We start from the raw sequence: 20,138 nt of genomic DNA, 5'->3' as shown, positions 1-20,138 counted from the left end.
AGATTAGAAATAAAGAAGTAAAAAACTGTCTTCCTTTTTTAAGTACATGATTTTCCACGAAGAGAATTCTAAAGATTCTCCCAAAGAAACAAAAAAAGTACTAGAATGAAAAAACAAATTTAGTAAGGTCATAGAATACAATTTAAATGTGCAAATTCAATTATATTTCTATAGAGTATCAATAAATGTATAAATGCAACTTTTAAAATGTCACTTACAATAACATCAAAAATACGAACAATGTGTGTACAAACTTAACAAAATATGAGTAAAACCTATACACTAAAAAGTTTTAAGTCCTTATCGAGAAATGTAAAAGGACATAAATATAGGGAGAGAGATGCCATTTCTCCAGGTTCTACACTTACAGATTCAACCAACCATGGATCAAAACTATTTGGGGGAAAAATAAAAAATAACAATATAAGTATTAAAAACAATACAAATAAAAAAACAGTATAACTACTTTTACATAGTATTTACATGGTATTATGTATTCTAATCTTCCAGAGATGATTTAAAGTTTATGGGAGAAAATGCTTAAGTTATTTGCAAATATTATGCCATTTTATATGTGTAAGGGACTTGAGCATCCACAGGCGGTAGTATTTTCAGAGATCCTGAAATCAACCCCCGTGGATACTTACAGACAACTATATTACTGAATTAGATTTACTATAATTTGATTAAATATTTCTATATCTATTTCATGTCTGTTAGACTACAGTTTCCTTTTCTTATAATATCTTGGCTTGATTTTTTGTATTAGCACTTTAGTGATGCTACCAAGAACACATACAACAATCCTAAATATATAAACACCTAACAAGAGTACCTCAAAATACGTGGAATAATAGCTGACAGAACTAACAAAAGTAAGAGACAAATCTAAAACTGAGAGCTGTGGACGTCAATAACCCTCTGTCAAGTAACTGAGGAACCAGTAGACAGACTGCCAGTTAGGACAAAGCAAGCCTGAGCAATCCTATTAACCAACGGGATCTAGCTGATATCAACAGAACATTTTACACAATGACAGCAGAATACACGTCTATATACTCTCCTCAAGCACCAGTGGAAATTCACCAAGATAGACAATATACTGGGTTATAAAGCAAACCTAAAACAATTTAAATGAACTGAAATCATACAAAGTATATTCTCTGATCATAATGGAATTAAAATTAGAAATCGACAACAAAAGGCTAAAAACAAATCTCTAAACACTCAAAACTTAACTTACTCAAGGAAAATGTTTAAACATACAAATTCAATGAAAATTAAAATATAGTAACAATCTCTGGAGTGCAACTAAACCAGCACTTAGGAAATTTATAGTACTAAATATTTATATTAGAAAAAAAGAATTTCAAATCAATAATGTAGGTTTCTACTTTAAGAAACTAAAAAGAGGAAAACCAACCCAAATCATGCAAAAGGAAGAAAACAAAAAAGATGAGAAATCAAAAAAATGAAAACACACAAAAAATATTAAAAAGATCATTGAAAATAAAAACTGCTTCTGTGAAAAGACCTATAAAATTAACAAACTAGTAAAATATACCAAACGTTTAAGAAAAAAAAAATAAAACCAATCCTAAACAATCTTTTACAGAAGAACACAGAGCAGAGAACACTTCCCAACTTATTTTATGAGGTCAGCACTACCCTCAAACCAAAACAAGACAAAGATAGTAAAAGAAAAGTACAGAATAATTATCTCTCATAAATAAAAAAGCAAGTATCACCAACAAAATATCAGTAAATCAGATCACAGTTAAATTGGCAATTTAAAAAAAGAATTTGTTTACAAACATGTATACACACACACGTACACAAACATCCATCTATATATACACACAAGAAAAATGAAAAGCATCCTTTCAGAAAGTATTGCAAATGTTTTTTTAAATGTAACAAGACCTATCCCCAACAGAACTCTTTCAATTGTCCACAATATCCAGATAAAAAGAATTCAGTCCGTTAATCACAACTATAATAATTAGTATCAGTCTAACTTATGTCTAGTGAGTACCCACTCACAAGCTGCAGAGGCCCTGGTCAGGAAAAACCAAGGAATGTATTCATCTCTCTACCTACAGCATTTGGTTCAACTATCAGCACAAAACCCAATCAGAGACAAGAAACAATGAGCCCATCAATGATATTTCTTAAAAACCCAAGTGCCCTTGTCTTGACAGCATTCCTTTTTCTACGGTCATAGGTAGCAGGAAGATAAGAAACTTCAAACTGCTGAGCCATCCTGCTAAGAAGCCAGCTTGACAATATCAACACAGAGAGGAGGAAAACAGAGGAAAAGAGATAAAAATACATCAGCTGGAATCAGATCTACACCAGGATTTCACTGAGCTGATGAAACTTCTTCTTTTTTTTAAGAGACAGAGTCTCACTTTATTGCCCTTGGTAGAGTGCCATGGCATCACAGCTCACACAATCTCAAACTCTTGGGCTTAGGTGATTCTCTTGCCTCAACCTCCCCTACAGGTGCCTGTCACAAGGCCTGGCTATTTTTTGTTGCAGTTTGGCAGGGGCCGGGTTAGATCCCGCCACCCTTGGTATATGGAGCTGGCACCCTACCCATTGAGTCACAGGCACCGCCCAAAACTTCTTTTCTTGTTTAAGAAATTTTGCAATGGATTTTCTGTTATCTTCACATAAAGAGTCCTCTGATGCCAAGGGCTAAATACATAAAAGTCAGAGGACTGCTGAGTTCAGTTACCAAATAAAAGAAATGTTTAATAGTCAAAGATAAGAAAAAGAAAAAAATTTTAAGTTAATGTTTCTCTGATAATCTAGGAGTTTGCAAATAAAGGTCCATTTCCCACCTGTATGTTCCTACAGTAATAGAGAGGTTGGACTTTTTTTGTTTTTTTTCCTGGTCTTTTTTGAGAGGTTGGACTTTTAAGTTTCTTCTAACTCTAAGACTCTGATTCTATAAAGGCATACTGAGTTTGGGATGTCAAATGAGACTCTGACTTTTTCTATTTAAGAAAAAGACTGCTATTTTACATTCAAATTGTACTCACCAAGAAGAATATGAAATACACGAAAGAAACAGTTAAGTAGAAAACAAAATCTTAAATTTAAAAATTAATCCTTCAATAAACTAAATGCCTTTCTTTTTTTTGAGACAGAGCCTCAAGCTATAGCCCTGGGTAGAGTGCCGTAGCATCACAGCTCACAGCAATCTCCAACTCCTGGGCTAGCTAAAGTGATTTTCTTGCCTCAGCCTCCCCAGTAGCTGGGACTACAGGCACCAGCCACAACACCCGGCTATTTTTTGGTTATAGTTGTGATTGTTTGGCAGGCCCGGGCCGATTCGAACCTACCAGCTGTGGTATATGTGGCTGGAGCCATAGCTGCTTGAGCTACAGGCACCACCCAACTAAAAGTCTTTCTACAAACATGAAACACAACATGTAATAAAGAATCTATTCCCACTTAGCTTACCTGACTAGAAAAGAACCGTAATCACTTAATAAATTCAATAAAAATATAAGCACTTAATTTTGACTACCAAAAATTCTGCACATTGAATTTTTGCCTTTTCTATCACTTCATTATAACTTTCTTCTCACAATGAATGTTTCCTATTAAAAACATTAGAACACATTAAACACCACAGAAAACACTAGAAAACATTAAACACAATAGAAAACTTCCTATTAAATGTTTTCTCTTTTAAGTTTACTAAAGCAGTATCAGGACCAGTATCTATTTGGTAAATGTTAACACATTACACCTTCTAAGAAATATGGTTCAAAACAGTAAAACATCCAATTCTTATTTTTAATATATTTATACTGGAATCCCTTAAAAGTGCTTATAGTTTATCATTGAGTTTAATATAAAGGGATAATTACAAACACAGGATCTAATTTTAATTAATTATCGAATATAATATCTTTCAGTACACTAATGCCTCATATTACAAATCCACAAAGCAATGGAAACTTTCCAAACTATAACCCCTGCTGAGGAAATATGCTTTATTTCATTATGTGATAACTGAAATTATTTTTAAGACATTTTTTCTGACAGAAATTAAGCAATAACAAATTATAAGAAAAGTTTTTCCACAGCGTCATAAAGATAATTGCTATTACTTGTATTACTGTGATGGTATACTGTAAGTAATAAAGAAAACTACATTGCCTATAACTAGCGAATGTATCTTCTTTCTCCATTAAAATTTTCTTGCCTTCAGCTATTGATACTTAAAAGATAACCATCACATCAAGTATTTACAATTAGGGAAAGAAGTGAAGACCTCGTATCTTTGGCTTAGTAAAAGCTGTTAGCTAAATTAGTTAACTTACTCCCCAAGTCAGTTAAACTGGGAATTTTAACAAGTAGAGTATGTTCACAAGAGGCAGAAAGAACAAATTCAAAACAAACACAGGTCTTCCCAAAATTTTAATTCACATTCACTGTTAATTTTTCCTTAAGAACTGTGAATGTACAATATAACCCACTCAATTTGCCAAAAAAAATCATCGTGGGCATGCTACGTGTTTGGGTTTCATTTAATGTACACAGACAGCACTGCTCAAATTTCCTATCCTTCATTTCTTCCTGTACAATGTATAAGAATTGGTAATGTGTTAAAGAAAAAAATAACAAATAGGTGCATACCTTTCCTGACATTGAGGAAGGTATGAAAAAACTTCAAAATACTGAGATAAATTACTAAAACATCCTTATGTAAACAGAAAATTTACCTCATCTGTGTATTCCAAAGCCACAAGAACTAAATCTTGATGCAAACTTATAAAAAACATACATATTTCTTCAAATTATAGTTCCAAAGAAATACTCAGATTTTAGAAAGTACTTTAAAAAGCTAGCTCTTGTTCCAAAAGATGGAGGTGGACACACAAGAGAAAAACACAAACTCCAGAGGGGAGGAGTAGGACAGATTGGTGTGCTCCCATCTAATGGACACAATGTAAGGGTATGTGGCACACCTCTTGGGTGAGGGGCACAACTACAACGTGGACTTCACCTAAAAACTCCAAACAAATGTAACCTAATTGTACCCTCATATTAATCTGAAGAAAAAAAAAAGGTGGAGGTAGATAGTAATTAGAAAAAGTAAACTTACCAAATATGTTAGTGGAGTGCCCTTTCCTGGCAATAGGTCGAAGTTCATTATGTCCCCACCCATATGTCCTATAATTATCCCAGGCATGTTTCATCATCTGAGAAGAGAAAAAGTATAATCCATCAATTTTAAATTATTCACAAACTCTTACTTTTATATTTCATGTAATTTATGGTTCTATTCCTATATCCATACACATTCTCCTAGACCTCTTACCTTAGTATATTATTCAGTTAATATTCTTATCATTGTGAACACATACATAATGATGTTTAATTTCAACCTACTTAACAGAAGAAAAAAAATGAGTGTAATAGACAAGTTCTTTTTCTTGGGGAGGAAGATATCTGCCTGGTATTCTTCCCTTTTGAGAACTGCCAGTCCTTCGGGGAACAGCTCCCCTTACCTTACTGGGATTGTGACAGAACTGTCAGTCAACGGGCCACAGTTCCACCAACAATAAACTCAGCCTGGCTATACCCTTAGACCAGAGATAAGCAAACTTTAACTCTGCTATTGTAATAGAAAAGCAGTCCAAGAAAACATGTAAGTAAATGGGCATAGCTTTATGTTTAAAAACAGGCAGCAGGCAGACTATGGCCAACACATTGTAGATGGTCAACTCCTACCCTAGAACAGTGACTGGGTACATGCAATTCAGGTAGGGACAAACAAGTTATTTTTACACATATTGACAAAGACAGTAGGAGACAAAGGGCCTCTCTCCTTTTGTGATTTCAAGGTCTATGTGATATATGATACTAACTTCCTTCCAACATGGAGAAATTAAAGAGACAGACAGATACATAATACTGAGAATAACATCTACAGACTTTGATTCAACCAAGCCTGAAGCCACTAAACTAATATTTTTATATCAATTAGTTTAAGCTAAGGAGTTACAATACAAGTAGTTCTGAGCTATGCAATTGCAGAGTATTTAATTATGTATATCAGCTGAATTATGTAATAGTAGATTATGCTGTACCAAAAATCTTTTCATTTAACAGCAAACTATGGGCAGTGCCTGTGGCTCAAAGGGGTAGGGCACTGGTCCCACATGCCACAGGTGGTGGGTTCAAACCCATTCCTGGCCAAAAACCACACACACACACACACACACACACAAAAAAAAAAAAAACAGCAAACTATTCATTGAAACAAATTTCCTAGCTTGTTTTACCAAGCCAACATTACTCAGATAACAAATTTAGGCAGACATAACAAAAAGCTCAAGACCAATGTATCTCAAGGAACACAAACATAAAATTCCTTCAAAAAATTAGCAAAATATAAGGAGGATATTATACCATGACCAAGTACAGTTTAGCCCAGGAAAATAAGACTAATTTAACATTCAAAAAACAATCAATATTATTCTATGTTAAAACAAAGTAAGAGAAAAAAATACAATAATCTCGACAAAAATGACAAAGTATCACACTCAATGTTCTTTATGAAAAACGAAATGCTTAACCTCTAAAGTCAGGAACAAATATAGTTATGTCCATTCTCATATTTCTTTTCAACAATGTACTGGGAATCCTAGCCCTGCAGTAAGACAAGAAAAATATATAAAAAGTATAAAAATCAAAAAGAAAAAAGGAAAAGTACTTCTATACAGGAAGGACACATAACTATGTACAAAGAAAATCCCAAGTAATCTACAAAAAATCTACTAGAATAATGACTTCAGTAAAGCAAGAAGATACAAGTTTAATAAAGTAACATCAAATGTATTTCTATATGTTGAGTTCTGTGAGTACTTTTAGCAAATTACTGAGCCTAAGGATGGTCTTGGGATCCTGTGAACACACATAGTTATCCATCTGAATTGCTATGTATACGAGAAAGTATTTCAATAAATTATGACATCTAAATAAACCAAGTCAAGCATCTAAAAAAAAAAAAAAATCTATCAATGTTTCTCCTGAATAGTGTTCAAAGAAAGCATCCTTGAACAGTTTGTATATAGATTAATAAAACATAGATTCTACAGGTGAGGTAAAATCAGAGTGTAGCCCTATTTTGACTCCATCGAGGTCAAGGTTTTATAATAATTTATAGAGCCAATTTTAAAATATCTGCTAAACCTTCTATCTATATAACGGGAATATATCTGAAGAGATTCTTGACTGTTTGAACTAAATCTTATCTTACGATAAACAAGCCTTTTGAAATATGATTGATGCTATTATACTTTGACAAAACCTTCGTCTCTGCACCAGTATAACCATAAACCTCCTCCAAAGGTCTAATTAACAAAGTTTAACTCAAATATTCGCTAGATATTTCCCCTGTGGTATTTTTATCTCTAAATTAAAGAATCACAAATGGAAAAACTTCTCAGGATAAATACTCTAAATTTGAGATCAATTCTTCCTCATTCTTCAATCCAGGGAAACTCTTTGAAAGGAATGTGCTATTATTCTACAGTATGGTTGAGGTATAATGACATATTCCCTAAAAGAACGCCATATAATATTACCTCTTTAGAAGCATGTTTATGAGATTTGTATAGTATGTAGCAAAGTTTTATAACTGAACATTTAATTAAGAATGTGCTTATTCAATGAGAAATTATACATGAATCTATAATTTATAAAATCGGAGTTTCAAGAGATCTCTTAACACAGGTGAGTGATGTAACTATCCAAACATTATATAAAATGTTTTAGTGCCCAATAATTGTATTAGAATCAATATCAAGAAAGAGACTGAGTTCTAGTCCTTACTGCCAACTTGGAAAGTGAACTTCAACTATGACCCAAGAAGAAACAAGATGACAAGATCAAAGAATGACAACAAAGATACTGTGTATGTGTACGCATGTGTCTCCCCAAATACATATCCAAAACTACTTCACATCATAAATCTCAGCTCATTACCTCTTTAATTTTTTCCCTTTTCTCTCTCGTATCATTATCTTCTGGGTCTCCACCATTTATTCCTATCAGGTTTGGAATAGGGACTGGTGGCAGTGGCTTCTTCTCTTTGCTCTTTATTTCTTGAGCTACCTTGTTTTTCTCTGTCTGAATTTCTGCTCGAATTTCCTCTCTTGACTTTTTTAATTTTTCTTTTGCTTCTTCTAGGGCCTTCTCATGATCAGCTCGAATTTTATTTCTCAGACGTTCTTCTTCTTCCCTGTGAGAAAAGGAAAAGAAAAAAAAAGAGAGACTGGTAAAAGTGGCCTTCTTAGGAACTTCAACCTTTAAGTATAAAACTTAAAATCCCCTCTATCAAATCCTGATAGTTGTTTTCTTCTTTTGCTATTAAAAGGTAAGAATATTCAGTGAGACACTGGTCTACCCAGAAAACAAAATACATATAACTTGATAAAAGAAAGAAAATGAACCTAGGATGAACCTGAAGAGCAAACAATTTATACAGTAGAGCAGCAGTCCCTAACCTTTTTGGTATTAGGGACCAACTTCATGGAAAACAATTTTCTGGAGATGGGGGCCGGGAGAGGAGGATGGTTTCAGAATGATTCAAGCACATTACATTTACCTTGGATCATTAGTGTTACATTCTCACAGGGAGCACACAACCTGGATCCCTTGCATGCACAGTTTACAGTAGGCTTCACGCTCCTATGAAACCCAAATGTCCCCACTGATCTGACAGGAGGTGGGGCTCAGGCAACAATGCAAGAGGAGTGGCCGTAAATGTGGATGAAGCTTTGCTCCCTCACCAGCCGCTCACCTCCTGGTATGTAGCCCAGTTATTAACAGGCCAGGGAGCAGCACCAGGCCACAACCCAGGGGTTGAGGACCACAGCAGTAGAGGAAGAAGAAACCCAGAAACAAAGTTATAATTTCAGGGCTAAGTAAGAACAGAGAAAACAGTATTAAGTAAATTATCATAGATGTATGCAAAAAACAGAGATGAGCTAAAAACTAAATGGAGGAGAGAAAAAAACAACAAAAAACAAAACAAAACAGAATTAAGCATCTGAGAGAGGGTAAAAATATAAACATAGAGCCAAAGAAAAAGCTAAATGGGAAAGACAAAAGGATGTGAACATTTTCATTCATGTAGTACAGTATATGCTTCTAAAACTTTAAATTTTGAAAACAGCATAGATTACTATGAACCGTTACTTCCCAAATCAGCTAATGATGACTATTCTATTCTAACCCAACAGTGACCACAGTCACCTTTCCAGAAATTTAATTCACTATCTGAAGATGGCTGGACTTATAATACTGCTGATGAGAATATAAAATAAACTTTCCACTCAAGAAAAGTGGATGTTTTATTTAAAAAAGGAAATATGCAACAATCATAGAATCCCAGCAATTGTACTCCTGTGCGTTTATCTCAGAGAAATACAGACTTGCTCACACAAAATTTATATATAAGCCAGTCTCAACAGACAAATACTATTTATATAGTGTACTTAGAGAAGGAGAACCCTAGAAACACAAAGAAAAATGATAGGAGCCAGGGGTTTGGGGTAGGGGTAATAAGAAGTTAGCAAGAAGTTAATGGGCAGAGTTTCAAGATGCAAGATGAAAAAGGTTCTACAAATGGATGGTAGTGGTATATACACAATCTGAATGTATTTAATACCACTGAACTATAAATTTTGAAATAATTAACACAATAAATTTTATACTAATTGTACTATGTATTTTGCCATAATAAAAAAAAAGGGAAGGAAACCTATATACAAATGTTACAGCAGCTTTATTTATAACAGACAAAAAGTGAAAACAATCCAGATGTTCTTCAACAAGTCAACAGTTAACCTGTGGTATATCCACATTATGGAATACTAATCAGCAATAAAGTAAGTGAATTATTTATACACACAACTTAGAATCTCAAAGGCTGTGTGAGTGAAAAATGCCAGTGTTAAAAGGCTGTATACTGTATGATTCCACTTATATGATATTTTCAAAGAAGACAAAAATGTAGGGAAGCCAAAAGTTACGGATGGGGAAGGGGTTAACCACAAAGGAATAACACAGAGAATTTTCTGAATGATAGCGTTATGACTTATAGATATTATTTGATTATGGTCGTAGTTATACAAATGTGTACATGTGTTAAATCATAAACCTGTATATTAAAAGCAAAATATCAATTTATAATATTAAAAATAAAATGTTAATTAAACACAGTTCTCTTTCATTTGTGAATTGATTTATATGAAAAGTCTCATAAATACATAAAATTAAATCATTTACACATATACAAAAAAGTAAAACAAAATAAGTGTTAAATATTCAAAGAAAAAGAAAATTGAATTGCTAACAATAGGAGGTGCTGATAAATAAAACAGGAGAGAGAAAAGTGGCAGAAGGGGACACAGCAAGGAGAGTCAGGAACATACAAGATCATTCCGTAGGCAAGAATCCATGGGGCTTGCGGACATACTGGATGTGGGAGGAGTAGGGCAGGGAAAAGCCAAGAGTGGCTGCTGAGTGAATTCAAGAGGAACTGACTTGTGGCTGATCTGTTCAGGAGACTGAGACAGATGAGGTCCTCACCAGCACATAGTGCTCAATGAAATCTTAGGTAAGATAACCAAGGCAGAAACAACCCCAGAGCCTCCCTAAGTCCTGCCCCACCTCTTTTCAACAGAGAAACGCTGTGGCTATCCCCAGAGAACAAATCATAATCTATCTATGCCAATCAAGTATTTCCCAGCTGTGTTTGCAGCTAGGGGTGGCCACCTAACTCCATTTCAACCAGGGACTACCAGGGACCATTTTCCTTTATGGATTAAAAAATGGACAGAACCAATTGATAAATGGGCCTTTTAGCTGCTAAGTCTAATCCTACCCAACCACCTATCCCTGTCTTCAAATGTAATTGTGAAGCCTATAGCTATGATAGCTTATGCCTGAGGAAAAATGGCCACCATGGTTCATGGTTCATGGTTCTTCAACAAAAGAAGAGAAAGAGGCAAGTGCTTGCAATCGTTAAGTTATTGCCAGGGCCCTTAACTGCCTGTCCTCAGATATGAATGATTCTGCAGAATAACTGTCAATTGGGTATTCTGTCACTTGCAGCTAAGAATTTTCTCAACTCAGCTATTCACTGTGTAACACGCACACAGACTGAGGAAAGCAGGGGGCCCGGGACTTAGGCCCAAGGAAGAACAACATCAAACAAGGAAGACCAGTTCTTTCAAGGTCAGTTTCCATCCTGATGACAAGTGTATGTGTGTTTGGGGGGGCGGAGGGGGAAATCTTCACAGGAAACCAAGCTTTCCATTTCTAGCTCCAAGCACCGTGTTAATCCGTTACGACTAAACAGCAGACGGCATGTGGAAGCCTCCACCATGTTTGCAATGGCTCATAGGTATCATTCTGAAAGCAGTTTAACTCACCAGTGAATCTCCATAAGCAGGTATTACAGGCCACTTACTACAGCTCACCCTGAGGGGGGCAAGGCCACGACACATCCCATGTGCTCCTTCCAGAGCTTCACAAAGCTTTTTAAGAGCCCTGACAAGTTCTGCAATAGAGATGCCTCATACAATACTTCTCAAACTTGTTTAGTCATGGCCCCCTTTTTTGCATCCCCCTTTTACATACCAAGGAACAGAATGAGGAAATGTTTCTGTGCCATCAGCCAAACCCATGGTAGAACTCTGCCATATTTTTGCTATGTGACATTAGATTCCTGTCACCTCTCTGAGCCCCCTTTTTTCATCTATAAAAACAAAACCCCCATCAACATCACAAGATGAGGCTGAGGATTAGATGACATATGGGTTGAAAAATCCCAGCAAAGTCCTTAACTCAGTTTCCTTCCTCACCACCTACCATCCTCATCACCATCATCCCCAACAACCATACACACAAACAGCCCCTTAATGATTCATGCTAACATCCGCATCCTCAGGGGCCAGTGCCTAGATCCTGGAAAATCACCTCAAATAGCAGCCCTCAGCCCACATTTACTGAGCACAAGGCCTCGATCTTTGGAAAAATGAACATGAGGAGAAATTCTTTGTGTTTTGTTTCTGGATGGCTTGAGAACTGTTCAGAGTCCCTAGAAACAGGCTAACCAACTTCAAACTCCCAGGGACCTCACAACCTATAGTCCACTCTACTGCAGCCACTTTCTCTGACCCATGAGGGCTCTGTCCTGACCAAACCCTTACATGGCCTCCCTTAAGCCAGAAGCTGAGCAGGCCTTTTTAAAATCCTCCTACAAAGTCTGAACAATAGCACACAAGTATAGGTAGTAAATCTCCTGAACCACAGTCTCTTTGATTGCAGCTGTTGTTTTTTTTTTTAAATACACATGTATGAAAAAGAACTCAGAAGTAATGAGCAAAAAGAAAAAAAGCATTAGTCGCTTAGAAAAAAGAAAATTCCAACTTTTCACCCAACTCCAAAATGGTGTATCTAACTGCCTTACTTCACGGCTCCACTTAACAAATCCAAAATAGAACAGTTTACTTCTAGCCCCCAAACCCCACCTTTCTGCCAGTTTTCTTCATCCAGTAAATGGCAACTTCATTTTTATCAGAGTTCTCAAATCAAAAACCTAATCTTACTTCTCTTTCTCACCCTGCAGATCAAATTCAATAGCAATTCCTCTCACTTTACCCCCTAAACACTTCTCAAAGCTATTTACTTTGCTCCATCTCCAACACCACCAATAGAACCAGGCCACCATCATGCCTTACCTGACAAGTATAATAGCCTCCCAGTAGTCTTCAAACATTCACTCTGGACTTTCTGCAAGCTGTCCTCCATCTATATTGTAGACCCAATGAGCTTTCTGAAATTATACAGACTATACAACTCTCTCACTGAAATGCTGCATGGCTTCCCTAATCCTAAGGAATTTTATTATGGCCTATTAAGAAATCCCATATGGTGTGCACTCTCTCTTTCCAACTTCATCTCACACATCTTCCTCTAGCTCTTTGTGCTGTAGCCACATACCTTTCAGTTCTTTTAAATGCCATATTCCTTCCCACCAATAGCCTCTTCAGCATGATGTTTCCACTATTTAAAATACTACTGACACCTTTTTCTTTACCTTCAAATCATTGATCAATCATAACTTCTTCAGGTATCTCCAAGATTAGATAAATCTCCCTAATATACAGTCTCAGGGCACCGTATACCTTAGTACTTATCATGTGTAATTCATTGACTAGTGTCTGTCTCTCCTGATAAGACCAGAAGCTCCATAAGTGCAGAGACTCTTAAGTGATTTCTATTCTAATATATCCCCCAATGCGTAGCACAACACCTGGCATCTAATAAGTGGTCAAAATTACTTAAATCGGACACAGATTCCAAGACCCCACTTGATTATGATATGTGGGGATGTCCAACCTTTTTCTTTCTGCTGCACATTGGAACCAGAGTTGCCTTGGGCCACACATAAAATACACAAACACTAATGAAAGTCACTAAGCAAAAAAAAGGCCCACGCATAATTTTCCCAATATCTGACACCACAGATAAGCAAAACAGACCTCAAATAATCTGCAGGTGGTGAGGCCCACAGGCCACAGGTTGAACACCCCTGAATCTTGAGGCTATAAACAGTCAAAAAAACTATTAACATGAATAGTAATTCTGATTTCAGTTTAAGAATTATTAATGCATATTAAATATTAAAATCCGTATTAGAATTTATGACATTGTGTTCCACTATGACATTGTGTTCCACTGACACCCTAAGTGTTATTAATAACATTGCTATGTGATAGTTTTCTATTTTCATTTACTGTTCTTATTAATGAAATGCTAAGATCAATTATTCCTCCACAAGGGAAGAAATATATTTAATAGCAACATGTACATGCAAACAATTTACATATACAATTTTTGTAATTATTTTTCAGAATAAAAAATTGAACCCCTAAATTTTAGTGCTCCAGAAAAAAGCCTCGTTCGCTGTATCCCACTTCAGTTATTGTTATGGCAGTCAAACGTAGTTCATGAGAACCTATGCTGCTGTGCTATTATTGTGAAGCAGAGCCTTTTTCAAAGACACTTTGAAATCAAAATAATCTATAAAGTTATTTACATTCAACCCCCAAAAGTCACTATTTAAGAGTTTAGTGATACACTAACCATTGCACAATAAACAGCCTCAACTGGAGTTCAAAGAGAGACCAGCCAGTCTAGTCCTTAGGAATTCAAAGTTCCAGGAATTTAATCTTACCTCCTGTAGCTGGGCTCCAAGGGGAATCACTTTGTATTGGGTGGCAGAAGGTACTCAACCCTAATGTCAGCAGACAAAGATTTTAGTTTCAGCTCTGTCCCCCAACTCACTCTGCAACCTGGCAGATCACTAAAAAAACCTCCAAGATCAGTAGCTTCATCAACAGAGACAGGAAAACATGATATTACTACCATGACTGTACCACTTTAGAAGTACTATAATATTTTTACTAAGGACTTTTACTTACCTTGGATCCCCTAGTTTATCCGAGGTAAGTAAAAGTCCTTAGTAAATTTTATAATGATCTGTACACACACAAATCATTATTTAAATTCTTTTAACCTCTCTGTTCTAAAATACAAATGAATGCAGTAATCCTCACAACTGCCAAAGCAAACAGTGTACTTTATTTCCTTTCTTCCTAAGAGTATCTTTTCATAATAATCATTTAGCAGCACTATGAATTTTCTAGCTAGTTTTCTTCCCTGTGTTACTCAGAATTTTATTTTTATTTTCATCTGTTCAAATGTTTTCTCAAATTTTGCTTTAGCAGCCTAATTTATAGATTTTAATCTTATTAATATGTGTTATAGATGTATATTTAATAGACATATTTAATCTCTATTATATTTTAATCTACACCAACTAGGTCACTTCTTTTGGGATATTTTTTCTTGAATGATCTTTCTTTTCTTCACATATTTTTAAGATTTTTTTTTAACTTTGATATCCTCAACAGACAATCATGTTGGACTTCCATCTGAAAATACCTTTTTTCCTTTTCATGTTTATATGTTCCCGTGTAATACAGAATTTGGCCTAGGCCAACAAGAAGTCTACATTATCCTCAACTTCTGAGAAGTTATCCATCATACTGGATACAAGTGCCCTTGTTTATACTGAGTGCTAAAATCTTCAAGTAGAGTTGGCCACATCTAATAATTTTAGGAAACTATGAGGGCTCTGAGTCACACAGTATCAGTCCATTTGGAGTCTGAGTTCCATAGGCAATCAACCAAGCATGCCCACATAATGAAGCCTCCACAAAGACCCTGAACACTGAAACTGCAGCAAGTTTACCAGGTTGGCAATACTCCTGAGTACTCTCACACACTGGTATGGAAGAACATATCCTGACTTCACGGAAGACAACAGAAGCTCCACATACGCACTCTTCCTGGACTTTGCCCTGTGCAATTCTTCTCTTACCTTCTTTGTTGGTTTTGAGTTTTGGGGGGGGGGGGGTTTTGATTGAAAAGTAAATTTATTTCAGGTTGATGTAAGGATACAAACAACCAGGTCAAAATATTTTATTTTGTTGGGTAGAATCCCTCTTGTTCCGCACTCAAAAGGGGTGCCATACACCTTTACACCGTGCCCATTCAGCGAGGGCACGCCACCTCTCCTCCCGGCTCTGCCCCCCTCGGAACCCCTCCCCTCTCCCTTCAACATGAATTGAAATGAGTTTTTCTCCTATGTGGACATGAATTAGACTGTCTACTGGCTTCATATTAGTATTGAGTACATTGGATGTTTCCTTTACCATTCTTGTGATACTTTACGAAGAAAAATATGTCTCAACTCCATCCAGGATATTACAAAAGATGCGAAGTCAGCATCTTTTTATGGCTGAATAGTATTCCACAGTATGCATATACCACAATTTGTTAATCTGTTCCTGAGTTGACGGGCATTTAGGTTGCTTCCACATCTTGGCAGTTATAAATTGAGCTGTAATAAACAATCTAGTGCAAAAATGTCCTTATGATAAAATGATTTTTTTTCTTCTGGGTAGATGCCTCGTAGTGGGATTATGGGGTGAAATGGGAGATCTAATTTGAGTTCTTTGAAGATTCTCCATGCTTTTTTCCAAAGAGGCAGTATTAGTTTACAGTCCCACCAAGAATGTAAATAAAAGTGTTCCCCTAGCCACATCCATGCCAGCATCTGCAGCTCCTTTAGTTGATTTTAATCTGTATCCCTGTGATCTGTAATCCTTTCATGAGTTTAGCAGCTTTCAAAGAGTTCTGTGACCGCCCTAGCAAATTACTGAACATAAAGGTAGTGCTGGAAGCCCTCTGAATATGCAGGTGGTGTCAGAAGTTAGAGGGGTCTTGAGGAAGACTCACTCAAAGTGTGAAGTCTGACTGACTCTGGGTACCTTCAATACTAGTCTTAAATCTACAAGTTCTCGCGTTATTTCCATTACTCTTTTCAATTGTATCTTAAAACCTTTACGGGATATCCAAAAGTGAGTTAATTTTTGGTTGTCTTATTTTTTGTATTTTTGTCCTTCAGCACATCCCTGATCCCTGAAAAGCAAAGGCAAATGACAACAAAACTAGTTATTATAACTTAGATGTACCAGGCAATGGTTTAGTCAATTATGAAGATTATCTTATTTAATTCCTATACCAATTTATGAAGTGCTATTAAATACCACATGATTGGTAAATAAATAAGTAAATAAAAATTCCCCTGAAAACTGTCTCTACTTCGCCTTCACTAATGATATCTCTCTTCCACCTTATTATGAAAACACTAAGGCATAAAGAGAAAAATTAAGTAATCTGTCTAGGGCCATAGGCTACTAAGTAAAGCCCAGCTACAAACAAATGCATTTTGACTTCTTAAACATCATCTGCATTTCACGTGAGAGATGAATTTTATTTAAGAATTTGTCTCCTAGCCTAGGCGCAGGAGTTCACACCTATAACCCTACCATTCTGGGAGGCCAGGGCAGGCGGACTGCCTGAGGTCAGGAGTTTGAGACCAGCCTGAGATAGAGTGAGATCCCGTCTCTAAAAACAGCTGAGCGTTGTAGCAGGTGCCTATAGTCCTAGCTATGCAGAAGGTTGAGACAAGAGGATTGCTTGAGCCCAAGAGTTTGAGGTTGCTACGAGCTATGATGCCAAAGCACTTTACTGAGGGCAACAAAGTAAGATTCTATCCCAAAAAAAAATAATTTGTGACTCGACGCCCATAGCTCAGTGATTATGGCACCAGCCACATACACCAAGGCTGGCGGGTTCAAACCCAGCTTGGGCCAGCTAAACAATGACAGCTGCAACAAAAAATAGCTGGGCGTTGTGGTGGGCACCTATAGTCCCAGCTACTTGGGAGGCTGAGGCAAGAGAAGCGCTTAAGCCCAAGAGTTGGAGGTTGCTGTGAGCTGTGGACACCACACAACTCTACTGAGGGCGACATAGTGAAACTCTGTCTCAAAAAAAAAAAAAGAATTTGTTTCCTATTAATGTACTGATACTAATAACTGTCTCCCAGTATCTTTTCTTTCTTTATCCTCAGTTCTAGAGTCCTCAAGTTTTAGCTACGCCACCCAAGCTTCTGCTAAATAAAAACTCTACTTTTCAGTCTCTCTTACTGTAACTGCCATGTACAATTTATGTGTGTGATCAGACATTAACTTCTATCTTGCTTAAGCCACTGAAGCTTGTTAGTATCTGAGTGTTAGTTTGACAGAAATAAATAACAGTAGTAGATTTCCTTCTCCAATTAGAATATTTAAATAAATCATGTTTGGAAGCACTCTGGATGACCCTAAATTACACAGAGACATACAAAATTACACTGAAATCTTGTATGACAAAAATATAGGTGGATACAAATATTTCCTTTAAATTCACTTTCTGCTGCTCTCCTAGAGCTTTCTTTACCCTTTACTTACAAACATGAAGTCTCACCTATCCTTTAAAATAAATAAATAGGGCGGCGCCTGTGGCTCAGTGAGTAGGGCGCAGGCCCCATATGCCGAGGGTGGCGGGTTCGGACCCAGCCCCGGCCAAACTGCAACAGAAAAATAGCCGGGCGTTGTGGCGGGCGCCTGTAGTCCCAGCTGCTCGGGAGGCTGAGGCAAGAGAATCGCGTAAGCCCAAGAGTTAAAGGTTGCTGTGAGCTGTGTGACGCCACGACACTCTACCCAAGGGCGGTACAGTGAGACTCTGTCTCTACAAAAAATAAATAAATAAATAAATAAATAAATAAAAATTCCCCTGAAAACTGTCTACTTCGCCTTCACTAATGATGTCTCTCTTCCTTCCTTTCAACATCATGCTTTTCCAAAGACACTACACTTGGCTGTTTCCACTTCCTACACATCATAACACTCTTCTAATCCCATAGGTAAAAACTGATAACCAAGTTTGTCCTTCCTTGGAAACTCCTTCCTGCTCAAATCTGCGTTTCCAACAGGCCTCTGATTATTGGCTTTACCATCTTCAATGCATCCCAAAAATGTCATATTCCATCCTTTGGGTCACTTCTGCTCTTACTCTCAGTCAGCAGAAACAGAAAGTGATAAAATTCATTCCTAACATCAAAACTTCAAATCAAATGAGAAAAAGAATTTCTTCATTTCCTAATAAAAAGGAATCCTAATTATTATAAATAAGGATGTAGCCAGAAAGGAAACTACCTAGCAGACACCGGATACTCAGTAAATATAATGTCCTTCACTTCCTATCTACTGGGTCTCATTTTTCTAGACTCTAAGAAATCAAGCTTCTTTAAATACAGTCTTTCTTTTAAGGTAATGCCACTGCTCACATTGGCTTTCGTGTACATCAATTACTTCTTTGCTACAATTTTCAGGCCACCTTCTTCAGATTTAGAACCAAGAAATATGAAAGCCCTTAAAGACTTTGGCAAAATGGGCAGTGCTGTGGCTCAAAGGACTAGGGCGCTAGCCCCATATGCCAGAGGTGGTGGGTTCAAACCCAGCCCCAGCCAAAAACTGCAAAAAAAAAAAAAAAAAGACTTTGGCAAATAACTATTTTCAACCATTTAAGTAAATTTGACTAAACTGACTTTAACTAATCTCTAAATTCAAAGAATTCACCATTACTCCATTTACTAAAAAACATGATGGCGGCGCCTGTAGCTCAGTGAGCAGGGCACCGGTCCAACATACATGGCTATTTTTTGGTGCCAAACTGCAACAACAAATAGCCAGGTGTTGTGGCGGGCGCCTGGGATCCCAGCTACTCGGGAGGCTGAGGCAAGAGAATTGCCTAAGCCCAGGAGTTGGAGGTTGCTGTGAGCTGGGACACCATGGCACTCTACCGAAGGGTGACAAAGTGAGACTCTGTCTCTAAAAACATAAATAAGCATGATGAAGTGAGTCAACAATGCAAAGCTATCTTTTAAAAGACAAATTACAATGGCCTATATTATCAAATTCTTAATGACAAAGTTGGATAATAAATAACCCTCTCAAACATCCTATATTTTAATAATATTCAAAAGAAATTTCAGAGAATCCAAGAAAGTGTGTGTATGCCCACACACAAAAAAAAACAGTTGAAACGGTTGTGTAAATAGGTACTTCTGCACAACATAGGCTGAGATTGGGTTTGGGAAATGACTAAAGATAGTTAGAAAGTGGTACAGAAAGTATTAAAACAACAGAATTCTACACAGCTTAGTAGCAAGTGCTCAAAGAAATTTAAAACTTTCCTCCCTCACCAAAAAACAAAAAGTCACAACTTCAAGGTCATGAAGGAACAACTCCTTAAACTTGGAGATAACTAAGAGGTAAAATGGTGCCAACTATTACAAGGGAATCATTCACAAATTCCATCTAAGATGATTCTCAATATGAATGTAAACTTTTTGCACAAAATAACTGTTATACAGATGACAAAGAACTTTCTGAATGTTATCATTTTAAGCCAAATTATGTACTTACCAGTGTATTGATTGTATTTCAAAATCAAACAGGACAAATTGTATCACATTTGAATTCCCCATTCCATAAAAGCCAATCCCATTTTTGAGACAGTATGCTAAAAGAAGCCCAACTGTTCATCAATTTTAGCCTCCTTCAGCCACATAAAGGAGGCTA

At 36.5% G+C, this 20,138-nt stretch overlaps 1 protein-coding gene across 3 annotated transcripts in view; it reads right to left on the bottom strand.

Annotated features, from left to right (window-relative positions):
• MAN1A2 (mannosidase alpha class 1A member 2) overlaps positions 1 to 20,138 on the bottom strand; it is a 228,271-nt gene that overhangs the window by 175,522 nt on the left and 32,611 nt on the right. For all 3 annotated transcript variants that reach the window (XM_053590891.1, XM_053590893.1, XM_053590892.1), the window contains exons 2-3: positions 8,014 to 8,269; positions 5,126 to 5,222 (exon numbers count right to left, since the gene is read on the bottom strand). In XM_053590891.1, the coding sequence (XP_053446866.1) occupies positions 5,126 to 5,222; positions 8,014 to 8,269 (353 nt within the window). The remainder of the gene's footprint in view (positions 1 to 5,125; positions 5,223 to 8,013; positions 8,270 to 20,138) is intronic.

Source organism: Nycticebus coucang, chromosome 5 (genome assembly GCF_027406575.1).
Source record: "Nycticebus coucang isolate mNycCou1 chromosome 5, mNycCou1.pri, whole genome shotgun sequence".
NCBI classification, from domain to species: Eukaryota; Metazoa; Chordata; class Mammalia; order Primates; family Lorisidae; genus Nycticebus; species Nycticebus coucang.
This window is presented reverse-complemented; position numbering and strand designations above follow the sequence as displayed.